Raw genomic sequence first — 23,048 nt, 5'->3', positions numbered from 1 at the left:
TCTATCTATCTATCTATCCATCCATCCATCCATCCATCCATCCATCCATCCATCCATCCATCCATCTATCTATCTATCTATCTATCTATCTATCTATCTATCTATCTATCTATCTATCTCTCCAGTGTATATTGTGGGCTCTTCCTCAACCCCCTTCTTGGGCTGCTTTCAAACTAGGTGGCTGCCTTGAAAGCCAGTTAGGCTTTTACTGTTCTATGCAACAGCAATAATTTTCACATCTTCATCAACATTCTCAGTAGATTTGATAAGACAAACTGGTGGTGTTGGAGGTCCTTCTAGCTATGTGTTGCTTTTATTAGTTAATGAATAAAGAAAACTGCCTTGGTCTATAGCAAAGCAGAACTTAGCTAGGTAGGAAAAAACTAAACTTATTCCTGGGAGAAAGAAGGCAGAGTCAGGGAGAAGCCATGTAGCACTGTCCACTGGAGTCGACACTGGAACTTTACCTGGTAAGCCTCAGCCTCGTGGCAATACACAGATTAATGAAGATGGGTTAATTTAAGATATGTGTTAGCTAGAGAAATGCTTAAGCTTTTGACCAAATCTATTGCATATAATATGGTTTATGTGACATTATTTCGGGGCTGGGTAGCCAGGAACAAACAATCAGCCTCCTATAACAAATTAGGAATAATTAAAGGGAAGAATGATTTGAAAGAAAGAGCTTTTCTCCAACATTAAAAATGGGAAAAACCATTACAATGGGAGGATTTGGGTGTCTGTATAATAATATGGTATATAGTTTAAACATGGAAAAATTAAATGAGAAGGTATTTAATTTAGAGATTTATGTAATATCAATTGTAAACATTATCAACTGTATCATTTTTGTCTAATCACAAAAAAGTTGGTTAATCTGTGTGCTAAGATACAGACTTAAAAAAGCCTAATGAAACAAATCACAGAGATATTTAAATCCAGATAAAGGAATTTAATGGAGAACCAATTTCATTGTTGCATTATAAGAAAAGAGAGCAACAGCCTAAGGTTTCAGACAAGGAACTTTAATATATCAAGTAACCTTACAGAAATTGCCCAACGGCAGAGGCTCTGTTACAGATAACTGGACTACTGAGCCAATGTTAGATTTCAGGAGATTCAATTAGTCTCATATGGCATGCATTCACCTTTTGTGAAGCAAATGTTAAACTTGTGGTTAGTTTGCAACAGAATTCTCCCTAAAGTCAGGACAGAATTGGTTAATGGTGTTTTAGAGCCTAGTCCACAATTACAGTGGAGTACTTGGTTCAGTGAAGAGGCTAAGATTCTTGAACAATGGATTAAAGCTAGAGGTAGGGAAATCTCTCAAGATCAAATTGTTGGGGAAGGAGATTATGCTACTACAGAAAGGTGATCTGCATATGAACTCCCTGAATTTATTTCATGCAGTAGCTATGAATGCTTGGGACATAATTGGAAATAGGAAAGGAAATGGAGTCATTTCTAAAGTTATACAGGTCCCAAAAGAAGCCTTTATGGATTTCTTACAAAGATTGACTTCAGCAGTAAATACAATGACACCAAATTCAGAAGCTATATAAATAACAATTGAATCTCTGGCTTTTGGAAATGCCTGTTCTCAATGTAAAAGTATAATCAAGCTGTTAAAGGCGAGGTCATGGCCTCTGGAGGAATGGATTTGAGATACTATTAATATTGAATCGCAGGACCATGATGATGCATGGATAGGAGAGGTGATTTCCAGAGGTCTGAGGAAAAATTGAAATGTCAAATATTATAATTGTGACAAATGAGGTCATCTTAAAGGGGATTGTAGACAGGGCATTCTTAGAAACAATTTTTTCCCTAAGAATAATCCATTCATAATGCCTTTCCCTTCTGGATTATGTGGAAGGTGTAGCAAAGGCATTCATTAGACTAATGAATGTAGGTCACCCTGTGCCAATCGTTTGTAAGTCAGCAATTGAAAGAAAATATGTAAGCAATTACCTGAATCTATAGTTTACCATTAAATGGATGACATTTTACTATCTGATTCAAATGTAGATACTTTAGAAAGAATGTTTGAAGAAGTAAAGAAATTTTTGCCTTGTTGGAGATCACAAATTGCTCCTGAAAAAAATCTTAAGAGGAGAGTCTATTAATTATTTAGGTTATAAAAAGGTATACAAAAAAATTAGACCTCCCCAAAAGATGCAAATTAGGAGAGATTGATTGCAGATTTTTAATGACTTCCAAAGATTGCTAGTAGATATTTCCCATCTACAGCACACTACTGGGATGACCTGATTAATATAAACAAAAAGTTAGATGGTGACAAGGACTTAAATAGTGCCAGGAAATATCAGCTGAAACTGAGAGAGACTGAGCTTGATTGAAGAGAAATTACAGAAGGCATATATGGATCGTGTGAATCCAGATCTTTCTTTTATTTCTTCCCTGAGACAGGTTTAGCTGTAGCCTGTCCTGGAACTTTAGCTCTTGTAGATCAGACGGGCCTCAGATTCACAGAAATCCACCTGCCTCTGCCTCCCAAGTGCTGGGATTAAAGGTGTGTACCACTACCGCCCCAGTCAGATACTAATCTTAACTGCATTCTGGTCATATTACTCTCCAAACATTTCCCTACAGGAATTTTAATGCAGAGGGAAGATAGCCTAGAATGAGCAAAAAAAGCTTAAAATTTATGTGGAAAAGGTCTCTGAGTTAATTCTAAAAGGAAAAATTATATGTTTTCAATTAGCAGGAATAGTTATAGTACCTTTTAACGATAATGAAATTAACAAATTATGGAAAGAAAGTGAATCCTGGAAAAGAAGCTTGAAGTAATTTTTTGGAGGGATTAACAACTGTCCCAAAAGAAAAAAAATCAACTTATAAAGAAAACTAACTAGATCCCTCCTCACATTGTACGGGACACAGCAATAAATGCATTCTATACTGATGTAAATAAATCAGGAAAGGCAGATTACAAATCAGAAAAATTAAGTAAAGTGCATCAGAGTCCTTATGATTCTGCACAAAAGTCAGAATTATGTGCTATTCTCATTATACTAAGGGATTTAAAGAATCTCTCAACATAGTTACTCTTTCCCAATATGCAGAGAGTTGTTTTGCATATTGAAACTGATAAATTTATACCAGATGACACAGAATTGACTTCATTATTTATTCAGTTACAAGGCATAATCAGGAATATGAATAATCCCATATACACAGCATACATTTGATCCCATATAAGTCTGGCAGGTCCTCTAGCACACGGTAATTCAGAAATTGATCAACTCTTGATTGGAAATGTGCTGAAGGCCTCAGAATTTCATTAAAAAAAATCATGCCAAGAGCAAAAATTTATTTAAAAAAAGACCTTTTAGGGCTGGAGAGATGGCTCAGAGGTTAAGAGCATTGCCTCCTCTTCCAAAGGTCCTGAGTTCAGTTCCCAGCAACCACGTGGTGGCTCACAACCATCTGTAATTGGGTCTGGTGCCCTCTTCTGGCCTGCGGGCATACACAAAGACAGAATATTGTATACATAATAAATAAATATTTAAAAAAAAAAGACCTTTTATTCACATGGCACAAGCCAAGGAAATTATAAGGAAATGTCCTACTTGTTCTTTATACAACCTAACATCACTACCTGCAGAAAGTACCCCAAAGGGTACTCAAAGGAATGAAATCTGACAGATGGATGTTTTCCATTTTGTAGGATTTGTAAAACTAAAATATGTACCCCATTGATACCTATTCAGGTTTTCAATGAACAACTCTTTTGAGTTTGGAAAAGACTAATTCAGTATAACACATTTGCTAGAAGTTATGGCCATCATGGGTATACCTGTCCAAATAAAGACAGGCAATGTTCCAATATATGTATCTAAGAAAATGAAACAATTTTTTGCTTATTATAATACAAAGCATATTACGGGTATACCATAAAATCCTATAGACCAAGCAGTTAAAGAAAGATCAATTCAAGCTCTAAAAGATATGCTAAATAAACAGAAAGGATGATATATAACCCCCAAAACAGATTGAATAATACTTTATTAACTTTGAATTTTCTAAATGTTAATGATAAAGGAACAACAGCTATGAAGGGACGTTGGATAGTAGAAAAAAACTACAGAATTAAATCAGCCTGTATACTTTAAAGATGTACTGACCTCAGAATGGAAACCATGACATATGTTACATTGGGGAAGGGGTTTTGCTTTTGTTTCTACAAGAGAAAAAAAAACTATGAATACCATCTGTAGGCAGAAGCCACTTGTTCATTCAAAGCTGCCCAGATCACAAAATAATCACACAGAAATTCCAAAATAATCACACAGAAACTATATTATTGCAACACTTTTTGGCCAACAGCTTAAGCATATTTCTAGTTAACTCTAATATCCTAAACTAACCCACCCCCATTAATCTGTGCATCACTACAAGGTCGTGGCCTACCGGCAAAGTTTCAGCAGGCTCCAGCAGAGGTGTCTGTCCCCAGCAGTGGCTCCATGGCTTCTCTCTGACTCTGCCTTCTTTCTCCCAGCATTCAGTTTAGTTTTCCTGCCTTTCCTAGCTCTTTTCTGCTCTATCACAGGCCAAAACGGCTTCTTTACTCATCAACCAATAAAAGCAACACATATATAGAAGGATTTCCTACACCAACCATCAAAATTGATAAAGATTCTACTTGAACAAGAGATAACTTTAATTAGAAGAGATGATAGTTCATCAAACAGCATGATTATTTAATATAAACTAATCAATAAAACTAACTAATGCTTGTCAAAGAGAATCTCTCCAAAATTAGGATTGGGGAAGGGTTTTGTTTCTGTCTTTTCAGAAGAATAAAGGCATCCTGTTAGGGAATCTGAAGACCACTGGACAAATGAGACATCTGAAGAAAAAGGACAAATCATCCAGAAAAAAAAAATTGTCTCAAGTAAAAGAGTAAATTGGCCTATTGATATATTGTACTTCCAACAGGATAAAATCTCATATATCTCCCCAAATGTTTGTTTCTGCTATTCTCTACAGACATATAATGCAAATGGTCTTTTTGAAGTCCCAGTCCAGTTAAAGATTAAAGCTGGCTTTGAAGTTGGAGTGTGGCTCTCTCCTTCTCTAAACCCAAGCATGTTGATTAAAGTAAAATCCAAAAATCTCAGTCTCATGTCCCCTGATATGGGACAGAAGAAAAACAAAAATTTAAAGACTGTTTTATTGCTACTAATCTCATAGTTCTTTGGTGTTATATTGACTCTTTAACAGCTTTTCTTAAAAAATAAGATTTATAAGATTAATGTATAATATGTATATATTAATGGTCATATAAAGTACTAACTAATTTTATAAAAAGTTTTTATCTACCTTCCTGTACATGATATCAGTTTTGAGTCTCTATCAATTTTCTGCAGTGAACCATGAACATGCCTAACAATGACTTTTGAAGACTCCATAAGGAGGATGGGACCCTCACAATGATAATTCCTCCAAGACTATGATAACACCACTAAGTTGAAAAGAACCACCTAAAGATTGACTTTGGACTACAAACTGCTTAGAACAATTTTGAGGCAGCTAGATAAGATGATCCAGCCCAATAGACTACTCTGGCCAGAACGTACAAGCTCGGCACGTTCTCATTATTCAGAGACTGGACAAAGGATGTTTAATCATACCACAAGGACATGTGCTCAACTGTGTTCATAGCAGCATTGTTTGTCATACCCAGAGCCTGGAAACAACCTAAATGCCCCCTCGACCGAAGAATCGATAAAGAAGGTGTGGTACATTTACACAATGGAGTACTACACAGCAGAAAAAAAAATATGACATTTTGAAATTTGTGGGCAAATGGATGGTTCTCAGAAAAACATCATATTGAGTGAGGTAACCTAGACCCTGAAACACAAATATAGTATGTACTCACTCATAAGTGGGTTTTTAGACATAAAGCAAAGAAAAACCAGCCTACAATTCACAATTCTAAAGAACCTAGACAACAAAAGGACCCCAAGAGAGACATACATGGATCTAATCTACATGGGAAGTAGAAAAATACAAGATCTCCTGAGTAAATTGGGAGCATGGGGACCATGAAAGAGGGTAGAAGGAGATGGGGGAGGAAGGTCAGGGAGTGGAGAAAAATATACAGTTCAATAAAAGCATAAAAATTTGAATTTTCCATTATAGAGATATGCCAGATTCTGATAAAAAAGAAACATAAACCTTTTAATCTGCAAAGAAGATAGGATATAGTGACAACTCCACCTGAATTATGGTAATTCTAGCCACTGAGTGAGACTGCCCTGTGCCTCACCTGCTGCCAGGACTCTGCACTAACTAAACACTTTGGGGTTGATTGCCCTACTTTGATTGGATGTAGGCCAGAGGTAAAAAGACAGGAAGTATGTCAGAATGTATGCTTGCCCACTACTCCTTAGAGATGGTGAGGCTAATATATCTAAAACTTGTATGCCTTTTTGCAAACCAAAACAATCATGTAAGCTTCAGAGAACCTAGGAGTCATAAGACTTGAACCTATCTTTCACATGTCACAAGGACTCCAGGTAAGTACAGCCGATTTTCCCCACCTGTCTGCTTCTGAGGGCGGGATCTCTCTCTCTCTCTACTCGTCTTGGGACTCCACCCCTCCCCCAAATGCTAGGGCTATGGGCCCGGAAGTTCCAAATGTAAGATTTTCCTTTAGATTCCTAAATTTTAACTTCCGCCCCTAGTCTATATCTGTCTTATCAGGTTTCCTCTTGTCTGACAGACACTATCCAAGTATAGCGGGCTTTCTTGGACCACCAGTCACAAGTCATGACATGGAGATTTATTATTAATTAGGAATGCTCGGCCTTATCTTAGACTTGTTTCCAGATAGTTTAACCTAAATTATCCCATTCCTATTCATCTCTATCCTGCCCCAAGGCTTGTTAGCTCATCTGCACCCTATCCATCCTGCTTTCCAGCTTCCTCCGTGTCTGCATGGCTGGCCCCCGGTTGGCTGGTTTCTCTTTCTCTCCACCAGTCCCACCTATCCCTCCTTTACCTAGACATTGGCCAATCAGCTTTTGATTAGAACAGTCAGGTATCTTAGGCGGGCAAGGCGAAACAGCATTATCTTTATATAGTTAAACAAATGCAACACATCTTTACATAGTTAAACAAACCTTTTATTCCCCCACATCCAAGCATCAGCTGCTGACTACAACCTCCTCCAAATGACTGCGAGCCCTGGGCTTGCTGAAAGCGGATGTGGACCAGTCCAGCCAATGTGACTGCCCCTGTCATTTCAGTTGGATCAGCGAACCAGACTCTTCCGATGAATGCCCATTGCCTGAATTTCCCCCTTGCCATTCCAGACCTCCTGCACCCTGACAACAATGTCCTAGCTTCAGCAGGAAGTAGTTACAGAAGAGACAGTATGTCATCCTTTATCCCCCAACAGGATGGAACATTAGATCATAGGAGACAAAATAACCTACATCTTATTGCCACACCAGAAAAGGTGCCTGTTGGAAACAAATAGACCCAGCTCTATCCACAGGGAGATTCATTAGCTGAAACAGTTCTACAATATGATAGGGCACTCAACCCGCTCTGTGTAAAACAGGGAGGTCATTGTATGGCTTTAAGAGAAAATTGTTGTTTCTATACAAACCACTCAGGAGCCATTAGAAATAATCTGGTCGTACCTAAAAAATTATTACAGCTGTGTGGTGGTAGCTTACACCTCTAATCCCAGCTTTCAGGAGACAGAGGCAGGCAGACCTCTGTGAGTTTGAGGTCAGCCTGGTCTACAGTGTGAGTTCCAGGAGAGCCAGAGCTATTACACAGAGAAACCTTGTTTCAAAAGAAAAAAAAATCATTGCCAAAAGGGGGACCCTGACATGAAGAAAGTAACTGGTCCCCATTTTCATTTCCAGGATCCTTCTAGATAGTAACTCTAATGTGACTACCACAGGGTCTTTGGTACTTGTGCTGATTACTGTTGGCTCTTGCATTAGTGATGTCTTAACTAAGTGATAATTCCTGGCTGGGTACCATTTGATGGCTACTAGAACCCAATATAAACAGGTAGCCATAACAGAGTCCAAGATTTGACTCAGGATACAACTCAAGGGGGGAGTGTGAGAGCCCAAAGTTACATTTTAAGTTTTAATTACTATTCCTAAGAGAGCCCTGGAACAAAGATGCCTCTGATCTGCAAGCCCCTTGCCCAAGGACAGATAGTTTCTGAAGTGCCAGAGGCTGTTGTTTATGGGAGATAACAAACCACATGTTTTCACTCCCCTAAACAAGTTTGTTTGACCCTACACCATATATGTTTAATTATATGTGGGCAGGAGGTTTACGGATAGGAAAAAAGTCAGGGTATGTGCTTGCCCCTGATTATTACATACACTTAGACACACACAAATAGGAGATATTTGGACTGTAGAGATGCCTCAGCTGTTAAGAGCACTGGCTACTCCTGCGGAAGATCTCAATTCCATTCCCAGCTCATACAGCGTGGCTCACAACTACGCATAATTCCAGTTCCAGGAGATCCAGCATCCTCCTCTGGCCTCTCAGGGACCAGGGCATTCATGCGGTGCACAGACAGACACACATGCAGACAAAGCAATCATATACATAAAAAGTGATAAATAAATCTAATTTTTCTCAGAAACAACAACTATTTATGAACGTGTCTGAAATTTCACAGCTTTGAGTGTTTGAGTGTGTGCACGAGACCAAACCTCGGACTCTGACCGGAAGTATATGTAGTGGTGCCGGGATAAAGCCTAATGGCACCGAGAAGGTTTTATGAAACTAGAAAATGTCTAGAACCTCAACAAATAAATATCAAAATACGAGAGGCATTTATAACTACAAATAGACCATAATTTCTCCAGCTGCTGGGTTTAATACCTTCTGGTTTTGTATTTGAAAGTATACCCATCCATCCACACATACATGTATGTGTGCGCTCAAACAGATACACACACATACTCATGCAGATACAGACACACAGATACACACACACTCAGACAGACACACATAGATACTGACAGACACACACATACACAGAAACACACACAGATACAAACACATACACAGATACTGACACATGGACACACACATTTACACAGAAACACACAGATACAAACACACACACACTCAACACAGATGCACACACACACTCATGCACATAAATAACTGGTAGTTTCAACAACAATGCAGATGAGGCGGGGAGGTTGTTCGGTGAGTGCAGTGCTTGCCTCACAGCCACTAGACCCTGATTTTGATCAGCCAGGACCTATGCAAACAAGATGGTGCAGTGTGCGTTTGTATTGTATGCCAGTGCTGGGAAGAAAAACAGGACGGTCCCAGAGCTTGCCAGGCAGTCTAGCCAAATGGGAAAATTCTGGGTTCGGAGCTGGAAAACTCCCAATATCACCCTCAGCTTTCACAGGGAGCACACACATGCATCTAATCGCTCCCCTAGGGACTAGCCTCGAAAACCCTGAACTTGGCTGGGAGATGGATCAGTTGGAAAGTGTTTACTGGACCAGCATGAGGACCTGAGTTCAGACCTTAGCACCCACCTGAAAGCCATGAGGACATGGCAGAAGGCACTGTCACCCAGTACTGGTGGCGTGGAGACATGAGGATCCTGGGGCAGGCTGCTGACACGTGAGCGCCAGTTCACTGACAGAGACTCCAAAGACAATGGAGAGCAATAGAAGACAGCCAACACTGACCTCCTGTCTCTGCACACACACACACACACACACACACACACACACACACACACCAAAGCCAACAATAACCACTTTGAAGGACCAGAACCCAGCTGTCAGCTGTTTATAAGGAATACAAAGCTCAACCAAAGACACCCCAAAACTGTTCAACGAGTGGGCTCAAGTGCGCAGACTCCTTGCAGCACCAGTGTAGCTGGTCTCACAGCAGGTAAGAGGGATGCAAGCCCAGCTCACTAGGAGGAGTAGAGGGGGCAGGCAGCGACTCTTCAGGAAGACAGAAGAGGCATACACATTAATGTGCCGAATGTTAGGGCTCTCGTTGTCGTAAAAACAAACACTAAAGGCACGGAAGAACAGGTAGGTACCAATCCAGGAATAGTGAGAAACTTCAATACCTGACTTTTGTCTTTAGACAGAGCGTCTAAACTAAAAATAAGAAATTTCAGACTTAAATCATACACAAATTGATGTATATCCCACCCAACCTCAGTAGGGAACGTATTCTCTTCTTGGTGACTAACGAACCAAAATGAACCACATCGGAAACCACAAACTAAGCCATTTTCAAATAAAAATACAAATGGCCAATAAATGTTTTAAAATGTGTTCAGCTTCTTTAGTCATTAGGGAAGCCCAATTTAAAACTCTTCTGAGATTCCATGGGACACTAATCAGAATAGCAAGCATCAAGGAAACAAAGGACCAGAAATGCTGGCGGGGATGTGGGCAAGGAAGAGCTCCGATGACACCAGGGGAGAGTGAAGGGGCGCGGCCTAGGGGCAGAGTGAAGGGGCGTGGCCTAGGGACAGAGTGAAGGGGCGTGGCCTAGGGGCAGAGGGAAGGGGCGCGGCCTAGGGGGAGAGGGAAAGGGCGCAGCCACACTAAAAGGCAGCAGAGAGGATCCTCAAAATCCCACAGTAGAACCATACATGATCCAGGAATCTCTTCTTTTTATCAGTTTTTTTTTTCATTTATTTTACATACCAACCACATTTCCCCTCTCTCCTCTCTTCCCATTCCCTCTCCTACCTCCCCCACCTCCCATCTAACCCGTCCCTCATCCATTCCTCCTCCATTCAGAAAGGAGCAGGCCTCCCCTGGGAGTCAACAAAGCACACATATCACCTTTAGGCTGGACCAAACTCCTCCCGCTGCATCAAGGCAGGGCAAGACATCCCAACGTGGGGAGTAGGTTCCAAAAAGCCAGGTAGAGCACCAGGGGCAGGTCCTGATCCTACTGCTAGGGGCCCCATAAACAGACCAAGCTACACAACTGTCACCCACATGCAGAGGGGCTTGTTTGGTCCTATGCAGGCTCCCTAGCTGGCCATGAGCTCCCACGAGCTCAGGTCAGCTGTCTCTGCGGGTCACGATATTGAGCAGCCTTGTTTGTACAATCTCTCCTCCCTCTCTTCAGCTGGACTCCCCACGTTGAAATAACTATTGGTCCACTCCTAATGCCACAGGTTCCATCCTGCAGTCTCATGCTCTAAACAGTCAGGAGTTTGAGACCGGCAGGGAAGGCCGGCTTTGTTGCCAGGGGAGCTGGAGTTGAGGGTTCCGCCAGCTTCAGGGGTTCAGCATAGTTTACCAAACGCCTTGTTTCTTAGGTGGGAAAACGGACAGTTAGAAACGGGCCAGGAAACGGCAAGGTTTAGTGTCTTCATGATCTTCCTGATGTGTGACATTTGAAGCACCCAGATGACTTAGAGGATACAAGTAAATACTTCCGTTTGGAAGAGGAAATGAAGTTACTTGAAAAGTACATGGGTTTAAGAACACTGATTTGTGCCAGGTATTGGTGGCTCATGTCTTTAATCCCAGCACTTGGGAGGCAGAGGCAGGTGGATCTCTCTGAGTTCAAGGCCAGCCTGGTCTACAGAGTGAGTTCCAGGACAGCCAGGGCTACACAGAGAAACCCTGTCCCAAAAAAACAAACAAACAAACAAACAAACAAAACACTTATTCACAAAATATACTCAACTGAAAAAAATTAAATAACACAAATCTACATGAAACTAAATGTTAAAAATAAAAATAAGATGGAAAAAGATCGCACTGTCAGTTATGCGATTCCACACACAACGCGCCATCCAGGGCAGACGATGCAGTCTACAGTAGCATGGGCAGGTCATCCTCATGCCTGCGCCCTGGTACACATACCTAAAAGAAAATGTGACAAGAAGGCTCCTTTTGAAAATAATTCCTAAATGTTTACATTCTGGGTTGAGGCTGGCACTGCTCCTGTAGGCCAAGCCATTGCATGTGCGCAGGAAGGTTACTTGAGCCAAATGGATTTTTTGTTTTTATAGATTTAAAATGTCTGAATTTTATGTGAATGAGTGTTTTGCCTGCCTATGTGTACACACAGCATGCATGTCTGCTCCAGCAGAGGGCAGAGGAGGGCACCGGGTCGCTGCGTATCTCTGGGAAGTGAAGAACAAGCGCTCTAAACCATCGCACAGTCTCTCCAGGCCTGAGCCAGACAGGCTAAGGAAAATATGGGCAACATATTGAGAGGTTAAGATCAGTTTAAATACAAATGTGGCAGTAAACCACGCTTTCCCAGTGCTCGGGTGTGATAACACAAAGCCAACACAAAACCCATTTTAAAATCACCCTGGTGCTCCTTTGCTGAATCAGCATCCTGATGGAGCATAGCTCCTACCTGAACCACACGCAAATGGAGTTTAAAACTGGACAACAATCTAATAAATGGCATATATTTGCCGCTGTTAAGACTGCGAATCCTTAGCAATTTGGAGCCAGCAGCCGCACTAGAGTGAATAAGGAGGCAAACTAGGACTGGGTTGACAGACTCCAAGAGAAAAGCACGTCATGACACCATTGACCCATGGGTTTATATACTGCTAATAATAATTGTTGTTCTTTCTTTTCTCTGCTTTTGTTTTTTTGGGACAGGATTTCTCTGTGTAGCCCTCACTGTCCTGGAACTCACTCTGTAGACCAGATATCTGCCTCTCTTTGCCTTCCAAATGCTGGGGTTAAAGGTGTGTACTACCGCTGCCTGGCAACAATTGTTTTTCTTAAGCTAAAACCACTTTTGTAAATACTGCAATGATAAAAGAAAGGTTCATTTTATTACTATGAAGTGAGAAATAAAGTTAGGGGACCAAAACTGTCTACTCCAGAATGAAAACGGAACCATTTCTAATAAAAAGACTAGTTGGGGAAAAAGTATTGTTTCAGCTTTTTCTTTCTTAAAAAATATTTACTTATTTATTATGTCTATAGTGTTCTGCCTGTATGTCTGCCTGCCAGAAGAGGACATCAAATCTCATTACAGATGGTTGTGAGCCACCATGTGGTTACTGGGAATTGAACTCAGGACCTCTGGAAGAGCAGCCAGTGCTCCCAACCCCTGAGCCATCTCTCCAGCCCCTTGCCTCAACTTTTAATGAAGCAAAGTTATTGGAACTTAGGATGCTAGACCGCAATGTATATATGAAAACACATTTAATAAAGAAGACAAGAGCTGAGATGCTAAGAACCACTCATTTAAAGCGGCAGTCTAAAGTCAGAGTTGGAAGACCCCGAGGAGCCAGCAAATCTCTGCTATTTCTTGCCCTCCTCTAAGTCGTTCCCTTTTCCTTTATGACAGCACCCCAGAGCACACACCTGCGACATCAGCGAGGGTGCTGAATCTAAGGAACATTTAAAACATTTGATATAGTTAGCTGCTAGTTATCTTCCTGCTTTTCCTTCACATGAAATATATTAAGATGCTGTTTCTGTGTGAAACTTCATTCTAGGAACTAAGTGTGACCCACATCAGGTCGGTTTCTTATCCTCCGCTAGCTTTTATGTGCAGAAGTCTTCAGAAGAAAATGTGAGCAAGTAAAAGCCTTCTAAAATGTAAAGCCTTAGAGTGTGAAACTGAGAATATGAGCTGATATTAAAACTAAGCACAGGCCGGGGGATGGTGGCGCACGCCTTTAATCCCAGCACTCGGGAGGCAGAGGCAGCGGATCTCTGTGAGTTCGAGACCAGGTTGGTCTACAGAGCTAGTTCCAGGACAGGCTCCAAAGCCACAGAGAAACCCTGTCTCGAAAAACCAAAAAAAAAAAAAAAAACCACCTAAGCACGAATATTCAGAAATTATATTTTTCCTTAATAGTTGAATCTCTTCTTGTACAGTTTGTAGCTATTTGGGCAAAAAATGTATTATCCAGTTCTACAAACTTTTTATTGTTTTGTTGAAAATAGATTCTTCTCTTATACAGTACATCCCTACCAGATTCCCCTCCCTTCACTCCTCCCAGCCCTCCAACCTCCCACTCCCCCAGACCTATTCCCTGTCCTCTTCCTGTCAGGAAAGAGCAGGCATCCAAGAGACAACAACCAAACATGGGAAAACAACTACAAAAAGACAAGGCAAAAGTCCTCACACTGGGGCTGTGCAGGCCACCCAGGAAGAGGAAAAGAGTCCCAAGATCAGGCAAAGGAGTCAGACACCCAGCTTCCCCAACACAGAAACACTCAGCTAATAGTAATAACACGTGCAGAGGACCTGTGCAGACCCTGTGCAGACCCTGTGCAGACCCTCTAGACCCTGTGCAGACCCTGTGCAGACCCTGTGCAGACCCTGTGCAGACCCTGTGCAAACCCTGTGCAAACCCTGTGCAGACCCTCTAGGCCCTGTGCAGACCCTGTGCAGACCCTCTAGGCCCTGTGCAGACCCTGTGCAGACCCTCTAGGCCCTGTGCAGACCCTGTGCAGACCCTGTGCAGACCCTCTAGGCCCTGTGCAGACCCTGTGCAGACCCTGTGCAGACCCTGTGCAGACCCTGTGCAGACCCTCTAGGCCCTGTGCGTGCGTACACTAAATTAAATCGATAAAAAAATAGAGAAAAATTGCTAGTATAAATTTTGATAGGCTGTAATGGTATAATTTTTCATAATTTCTTATGTTATTTCATATAGAAACAAGGGTTGAAACCAAGAACACATTCTATCAAAAACAATATGAAATGAATACAAAGTTTGGGAGGAAAAAGAAGCTACGTCCAAGGACAGTTCTGAAGCCAAAGGGATTAATCAAATGTCTGATACATTTTCAGTTTCCTTACAACTCTGAAACAGGAACATAATGAAAGTCACACCAGTAAACTCTTCATTTTAAATCATTTTACATTTGTTTTATTTTATGTGTATAAGTGTCTGCCTGCATGTATGTATGTGCACCCGTGCGTGCATGGTGCCTGAGGAGGTCATAAGTCTTCGGATTCCGGGGTATTGGAGTTACAGATGGATGAGAGTCACCACGTGGGTGCTGGGAACCGAGTCTGGGTCCTCTGCAAGAGCAACAAGTGCTCTTAACCACTGAGCCATCTCTGCAGCCCCAAGTAAAATAAATGAAACCACAATAACGTATATTTATCCTAAAGTTCGTAGCTCAGATTTTAGATTTGCTTTACCGTAAAAAAATGTTCTTCATAAATTCTTTCCACTCCGTGTTTTCAGACCTGAACCCAAGCCCACCACTTCAGAGTATCTACCTACCTCTGGCATTTCTCAGAGTAAGATAAAAAAAAAACCAAACCCCCAAACCCAACTGGTCATAACTACATAAAGGTTTTTCTCTGGTCGACTTTTGAGATGCAGTGATAGTAGACCATTGCTGAGTTTAAGAATAAGTGATAAAAAAAATGCAAATTCAGAAAGAGAAAATTAATCTCACAAAGGGGCATTTTACCTTGGAGCTGACGCTATTTTCTTCTTCTGCTGCTGTGGGCTTGGAAGTTCCAGGTGTGGGGGCGAGGCTGAAGAATAAAAATGGACAAGAAGGGGGCATTTCAGTTATCAGTTATCTGTGTAGATGCCATTTCTTTAAGAGGTATTTAAAGTTGACCTCTGTTTAAAAAACCAAGTGAACACGCTAGTGTTTGCCTTTCTCCTTCATTCTCTACTTATTTATGAGGACCTTTTCATATATCCATGACAAAGAATGGTAGACCTTATATTGGCAGAGCCCCAAAATGATTTGTCTTCACATATTTCTTCTCTTGAAGGCTGAAATGAAAACCCAGCTATTAGGACACCTATATTTTTGCTGCCTAGATTGTAGTAAAAAAAAATACAAAACAAGGCTCAACTATATAGTGTTCCTTCTTCGCTTCTCCCCCTGTGTAATGGCTGTAATTCAGAACTGGGCATCTTGAGTCTTATAGTTGAAACCACAGACTGGAAGAAGCCAATGTTTCGCATAAGCTTAAAATAGCACAGAGTCTCCCAGACAGAACTTCTGAAATGGCAGAAAGACGACGGACAACAAAGAACATTGTCTACACCATTACTGCCATATTCTCCTCAGATGCACTTCATTCCAGCTCTTCACAGACCAGCAAACAATAAAAATCCCTCTTGGGCACATCCGTACTAGAGGGGGACTGGGGGAAAGAGGAGCCATGCGGGGGAGCTTCCAATTTCCCAGGAATCGCTTCCCTCCTATGTCAAGTTGGGAGGGGTCAGGATTTGGAGTCCAGACCAGGCCTGGGGGCTGGGATAGATGCCAGGGACTGGGGCCTACGCTCCCAACTTGACACTAAACACTCACACTCTAAGGTCCTCCTTCTTCAGGGCTCAGACATATTCTCTGTGTCAATGCGTGATGATAAAAATATCCCTTGCGTTCAGAAAGATGAACTTCTGCTGGACCTCGTAGCCAGAGTTAATAATACGCCCTGAGGTCATGTGAGCACTAAGACTGCTGCCCCACTCTGTGCCCAGCCTTTGTTGAACCATGGGCTGGAGAGGTGGCTCAGAGGTTAAGAGCACTGGCTGCTCTTCCAGAGGACTTGGGTTCAATTCCCAGCAACCAACAACAGTCTGTAACTTCAGTTCCAGGAGATCTGATACCCTCCTCTAGCCTCCACGAGAACTAGGCACACACAGACGTACATACAGACAAACTATCCATGCACATAAAATAACATGTAACCCCTTCCCCCTAAAAAGAACCATATGAAAATCTCCCTCACTTGGCTTGGATTTTCCATATTAGCAACTTTTACAACCTACACTAAAGCATGGTTATAACCTTAAATTATATACTACTTCATGCCCCTGTGCACCAGCTCTGGACTCTGAATCCAGCGATCTGAGCTCGTGTCTCAGTGGAACCTGCTCCTTGAGGAAGAGACCTGGGCAGTCATCCTCATCAACAGACCATGGAACCCAGTATAAATGTGTTGCCCATGCAGGCTTCAGCACCGCCGGGGCATGCTTCCTTCCTTTCCACGCCCCTGACCCAGGTAATGCATGGGTATTACTTGCTGAAAGCGATCTTTGAAAGTGAGTATTTAGTACTTTTTAGGGGAGGGGGTTACTTGTTACTTGTTATTTTATTGTGTGGATGGTTCGTCTGTATGTATATTAAACATGGCATTTGGATATTGGTTGCTAAATGTTTGTGTACTGATTGTTGTCTGGGCCAGTCAGTCAATGACTAAATCTCCTGTAAGCCCTGTTAAAGATTTTTGTATCTCATTTTTTCCTCGTGTGATGCTTTCTGGGTTCTTCAATAAAGACAGAAAAAAATAGTTTTGAGACACACACAGGGGCATGAAGCAGAGATCTCAAATATGGGCCATTCTTGGTTAAATGCCTGCAAAGGAAAGTGTTTTCTCTTCTTTCCTCAAGGGGACACCAGCGCATTATTGGTGGCCTGCAGTCAATCACCAATGCATTTAATCCACACCTTCTCCGACTTTACACCTCAGGCCTGTGAAAAACGCATGCTCCTGAGGTAAGGACCAGCTGAAGCGATTGAGATTACAGGCCTTATTTCCTGGGCTTGCCAAACACTTTGGGATCTTGGCACCCGGCCACAGGTTGACCTGATATGATTTCTCTCAGACATTAATTCAGTCTGTGTTTTTCTAGGTGACCATGTATAAATTAACAACGAAGTAGGTGAGAGAAAAATTCTACCTGGTAGACTCATCGTCCACCTGAAACTACGCGAGCATCATTTAACAGAAACCTTGAGTTCTGTCAGCTTCTTCGGTCTAATAAAAAAGAGCCTTTCCCTAGAACTCCTGCATTCGTTATTCCCATGTGCTCTCCTAGATCCTCCAACATTCTGTATCAAGGATTTCCACATTATCACCATGCATGACCTGTTCCTTACCAACCCCATTCTGTTAACGCTGCTGGGATAGCCCAGAGTGAGCTCTTTACCCTCTTCCCTGGGATTCTCTCTGTCCACCTGCCATCCTACTGAGACTCATCACTACTGAGGGGAGCTCCTGGCCATAGACTTAAGGGTCTCATTGACATGCGTCTCATTGCTGCCACGCAGTATATCCAAAGGAGTCATTGCAGAATCTCTCCATTTCAGGTTCTCCAACACAGCAGCCATGTGGAGAAGATTCTAAACACAGGTTCAAGTAACTGTGGGCAGCTTGCTTAGTCTCCAGCATCCCCTAAAGTTAGGAAACTGTACAGGCAAAGGAATACCTAGCATCCAGGTATAAAAAAATAAATAAATAAAAGATAAGCCAAAGGGAATAATCACTCATAAAGGTAGTATATTCATTGGAAAAGAAAATAGACTGGAAAAAGTGGTAGAGGAACTAACCTGATATGGCAGCTCATATCAGCAAGTAGAAAAGTCAATGGAAATATCTTCCAAAGAGAATATGAATATTACTTCTAGAGCATGCAAATATTCTTCACTTCCAATAGAATAATTATGTATCACAACTATGTACTATGACCACACGTCATTGAGAGCTCTGCTACAAGCGAGGCAAGGCTTCCCAATACAGCGTTACCTTAAATTACCGGGTTATGATGGAGCATGGAAGAAAAACTCAATGTTGTGTCAAAATTTGACTTTCTGAACTGGTGTTATATAGACCTGTATTTTTGCCCTTTCAGTCTACGCAGAGGAGGAGGAGACCACATCATATAGCTAGGCAGGCAATTAAATCATAGGTCAGGCACATGACAATGGCGGGATTATGCGCCAGGTAAGCTGTCCTTCAAATGGGAGTGGCCAATTATTGGGAGTAGTAGGAGTTTTATTTGTTCATTTGTTTGTTTGTATGGAGACATTCTTTTTCTTTGTAGCCATGACTGTGCTGAAACTCACTCTGTAGACCAGGCTGGCCTTGAACTCATGGAGATCCACTTGCCTCTGCCTCCAGAGTGCTGGGACTAAAGGTGTGTGCCACCACTGTCCAGCATGAGAAGTATGTTATAACTGGACACTTTGCATACAATCTGTGATTTCCCTGAGATGGCAAGTGGTGTGTACATCATATTGCATCTAGCCCAGAGAATATACAACAAATATTAGTTTCTTTTCTCTGTATCCACTAAAGACTGCCTTAAACGCTTAAATTAGTAGCATCTTACCTTGCTTTAGAGTAGCATGCAGGACATGTATCTGCTTCTGAAGATAAAAGAAAACTGTATTTTAACTCAACAAAATGGGGATAAAGAAGAAAATGGGGAAGTACAATCTACGTTATATGACTGGGGCATCTTCTGGAGCATGAGAGACAGGAATTCTCTATGCAGTCATGGCTGTCCTGAAACTCACTTTGCAGACCAGGCTGGCCCTGAACTCACAGAGATCCTCCTACCTCTGTCTCTGCCTCCTGAGTGCTAGGATTAAAGACATGTGCCACTACCTGTCAACCTTAATTTAACTTCTCACATATTTCAAATGAAAGCTGGGAGAGAGAAACGTCTCTAAATGTAATTCATGAGAGCAAACACCTCTGCCCAACCCCACAATCACAGGCGAGCCCTGCCAGACTGACAGCAAACGGTGCAGCCTGCAGAAGCAGAAACCGGCTGCGTCCAACGGCTCTGTGGTCTTCTGGACAGAGACACTGGGGACAATTCTGTTCTTAACTTGTTATTACAAAACACGGCCTCTCTAGCTTTTCGTTCAGAACCGTGCTGTGTAAGGTGGAGAGCAGTACCACAAGGAGGCCGATCTGCGGGCGCTGTGTGGCGGGCAGGGGACAAGTTCTCTCTGGAGTCTTTCCCTGTGGCTGTCCTGGGAAGGTGCTAACAGCCTCTTCCATTTTGCCTCCAATGGAAAGATCTCACGGGAAGAACAACCTTTTATATTTTTATCCACTCTTAACCATAAGCAATAGATGCCTAGAAGGGCACGGCAGAGACCAAGAAAGTTGGCATATAATGGGGAAATTGCAGAAATAAAACTACTGGGGCCAGAGGGTGGCTCAGCAGAGTCTCCTCCAGAGGACCTGACTCCATTTCCAGAACCCACATGGCCGGAGTCATTTGTGATTCCATTTCCGCGGACTCTGGCGCCCTCTTCTGGCCTCTGGGGGCACAGGGTATGCACAGGGTACACAGGCGTCTGTTCAGGCAAGGCACCCATCCATAAACATTAATTTAAATTAAGATAAAATTTAAAAAGCTATTATCTCGCTTAAGCCTCTAGAATATAGCAGTAATATCGTGCCGGTGGCTTTTAATTGCCAACTTGACACAACTGATGGGGTATCTCAGGGAGGGATTGTCTAGATTAGGTTGTCCTGTGGCAACATCTGTGGGGATTACCTCTGCTTTGGTGCCTGATGTGGGAGACCCTACCACTGTGGGTAGCACCGTTCCCTGTGCTGCAGATCCTGAACTCTGCCGCAGTGGACGAGGGAGCTCAACACAAGCGCACACGCCTCTGCTGCTCTCTTCCGACCACAGACTTGATGTGACCAGTTACCTCAAGCTCTGGCTGCTGCTGGCTCTAAGGACTTGTAAGCCAAAATAAAGCCCTTCTCTTCTAATTTGCTCTTTTCAGGGTATTTTTAATCCCAGCAAACAGGAAATGAAACTAAGTCACATGAGGTCTCTATAATCAGAGAACTCCCCCCTCCACTTTACTGAAGGAAAACAAATAGTTGGCCTTTTTGTTAGTGTTTCCCCAGAACAAAAAAATCTACTATAAAAGAAAGGGCAAGGATTCAGATCAACAATAGAGTACCACACACACATACACACATGCACACACGCACACACGCACACACACGCACGCACACAAATACAGACTCAATTTGAACAGTGATTTCATAAACATTGCTTTGGGGATCAGTCTCTCCTACTTCTACTTTATTTTCTCAAGGCTAGGTGGGGCTGAGCTAGTCCGCTATCGAGAACTTACTTGAATTGCAGTCTTCACAAGGCTCAAGCTCCTCCTCTTGGTTTTCTAAAGTAACTTGGCTTTTGCCATGTGTGATAAAAGAAGAAACAAAGTCAATATTTTGGTAGTTATATGAAGAAAATCAAACAAGGATGTTAAAGAATTGAAAGGCTTATTTTCTAAACCATGAGAGTGAATATTATGAGGCTCAGCGCCAAAAGTTCCTAAGTTTCCAAACAAAGAAGAAGATGCAAAAATGCAAAGGAATCAGAGGTAACACAGCTCAGAGCAGAAAGCTGATGAGCCTGACACCACAGAGAGCACCCTAGGCTGCTTTCCTGGCAGATGAGTTTCTTTGTTTATGCTCAAATTCTAAAAATAAGAACTTAATGCTGGCCAGTGGTGGCGCACATCTTTAATCCCAGCACTCGGGAGACAGAGGCAGGAGGATCTCTGTGAGTTCGAGACCAGCCTGGTCAACAGAGCGAGTTCCAGGACAGGCTCCAAAGCTACAGAGGGAAACCCTGTCTCAAACAATAACAACAGAAAAGAATTTAATTGGCTTACTTTATCAAGGAATTTCCAAGACAGAGAAGACAGTAGCGATCATTTTGTTCACCTAGGCTGAGTCCCGGAGATTGTTGTCTCAGGTTCAGACAACGAATGGCTGCACTTCCCAGACACAATGTCTTAAATTAGATTATCTCCCATTTCATTTTTGTGACAGGCAGTTAAGAGGACATAAAATAATCATTTGTAACCATCAAGTCTCATTACCTTAACACGACTGTCAGTGATTATAGTGCTAACGAATCCCAGCCGCGCATCAAAAACCAGTGACTGCCAAGACGCGCTCAGAGGGACGGACCACACTTCCTTCATACTTAACTAACCACATCGTTTGTCCGATTAGCTGGCTGCTCGTTTTGAGAAAGAGTCTCTCACTCTGTAGCCTGGCTTGGAACTCACAGAGGTCCGCCTGCCTGTGCCTAGAGGGCTGGGATTAAAGCTGTGCACTGCGGAGCCAGGCCTCTAACGGAGATCCCAACACACACAGCACGTCACCCCAGAACGACGATTCATCTCCACAACAACCAGGAGAGGTTCATTGCCACAGACAACGCATCAACTGAGGGACCAAATTTGGCAGCTGCCTTGGAGAAGGGCACAATGGGGCCTTTCCAACACCTGAGACTGAAGGGTGTTGTTTCAAAGAAGACCGGAGATTCTTCCTGCAGCCTTATCTGACCTCTCAGGTTTATAAAGAAAGGGCAAAGGATTAATCCATGCTGTTGCCATGGATGCATAGGCCCATGTGGACTCCACATGACATTTGGAGTATGGATCTGTGTGCTATGTGTGGCTACATCCGGGAGCCCTAGCTAGCTGCTCAGAGAGTGACTCCTTGCATTCTTTTTATTGCTGTGATAAGCATCACGACCAAGGCAATTTATGAACAAAGTGTTCCGTGGAGCTTATGGATTCAGAGGGTTAGGGCTCACAACGGCAGGGTGGAGGCATGGGACCAGCAAAAGCTGAGAACTCACAAAATTTTTTTTTACTTTTTTTAATTTTTGAGATTATAATTACAACATTTATTCAAACCTTCCCATATACCCTTCCCTATTCTTCAAATTCATGGCTTCTTATTTCATTGTTCTTGCCTGCAACTGCTCCCCCCCCCCCCCGGATATAAGCTTCTCCATCCTTATAACGTTTCTTGTATAAATGTCTTCAGGGCTGTGCCATGGGACATGCCAGGGGAGCAGCGAGCTGCAGTTGAAGTCCCCGGTGTCAGCCAGCAGAAAGGAATCCTCTGATGGGTCGATCTCTTTTAGGCAAGGCCACGGGACTAGAGACCCCGGAATGGCTTTTGCTTTTGCTGTGCATTTACATGTTTGCTGCGGCTCTCTTTCTCTGGTACCTAGCATGGTGTGAGTGGGCCTGGGGAGATCTCCGCTGCCTGTAACATAGTGAGTTCATCTCTTGGAAACATCCTGTTCTACTGGGCATTTTTACCTGTGGATTTTCAAAAAGATGACCCCTCCCTAAGCTGTAATTTTTTTAAATATTTATTTATTATGTATACAATATTCCTTCTGCGTGTATGCCTGAAGACCAGAAGAGGGCACGAGACCTCATTACAGATGGTTGTGAGCCACCATGTGGTTG

General features: G+C 42.5%; 1 protein-coding gene across 1 annotated transcript in view; it reads right to left on the bottom strand.

Moving 5' to 3' along the window:
- LOC126500851 (ankyrin repeat domain-containing protein 36A-like) overlaps nt 1-23,048 on the bottom strand; it is a 151,818-nt gene that overhangs the window by 102,821 nt on the left and 25,949 nt on the right. The window contains 1 exon segment of the mRNA XM_050141091.1: nt 15,447-15,513. Coding sequence (XP_049997048.1) covers nt 15,447-15,513 — 67 coding nt within the window.

The sequence above is a fragment of the Alexandromys fortis genome, unplaced genomic scaffold, assembly GCF_014885135.2.
Source record: "Alexandromys fortis isolate MF-2015 unplaced genomic scaffold, M_Fortis_MF-2015_v1.1 scaffold_7, whole genome shotgun sequence".
Lineage (NCBI taxonomy): Eukaryota > Metazoa > Chordata > Mammalia > Rodentia > Cricetidae > Alexandromys > Alexandromys fortis.
The sequence above is the reverse complement of the archived record's forward strand: the minus strand, read 5'-3'. Positions and strand labels throughout refer to the sequence as shown.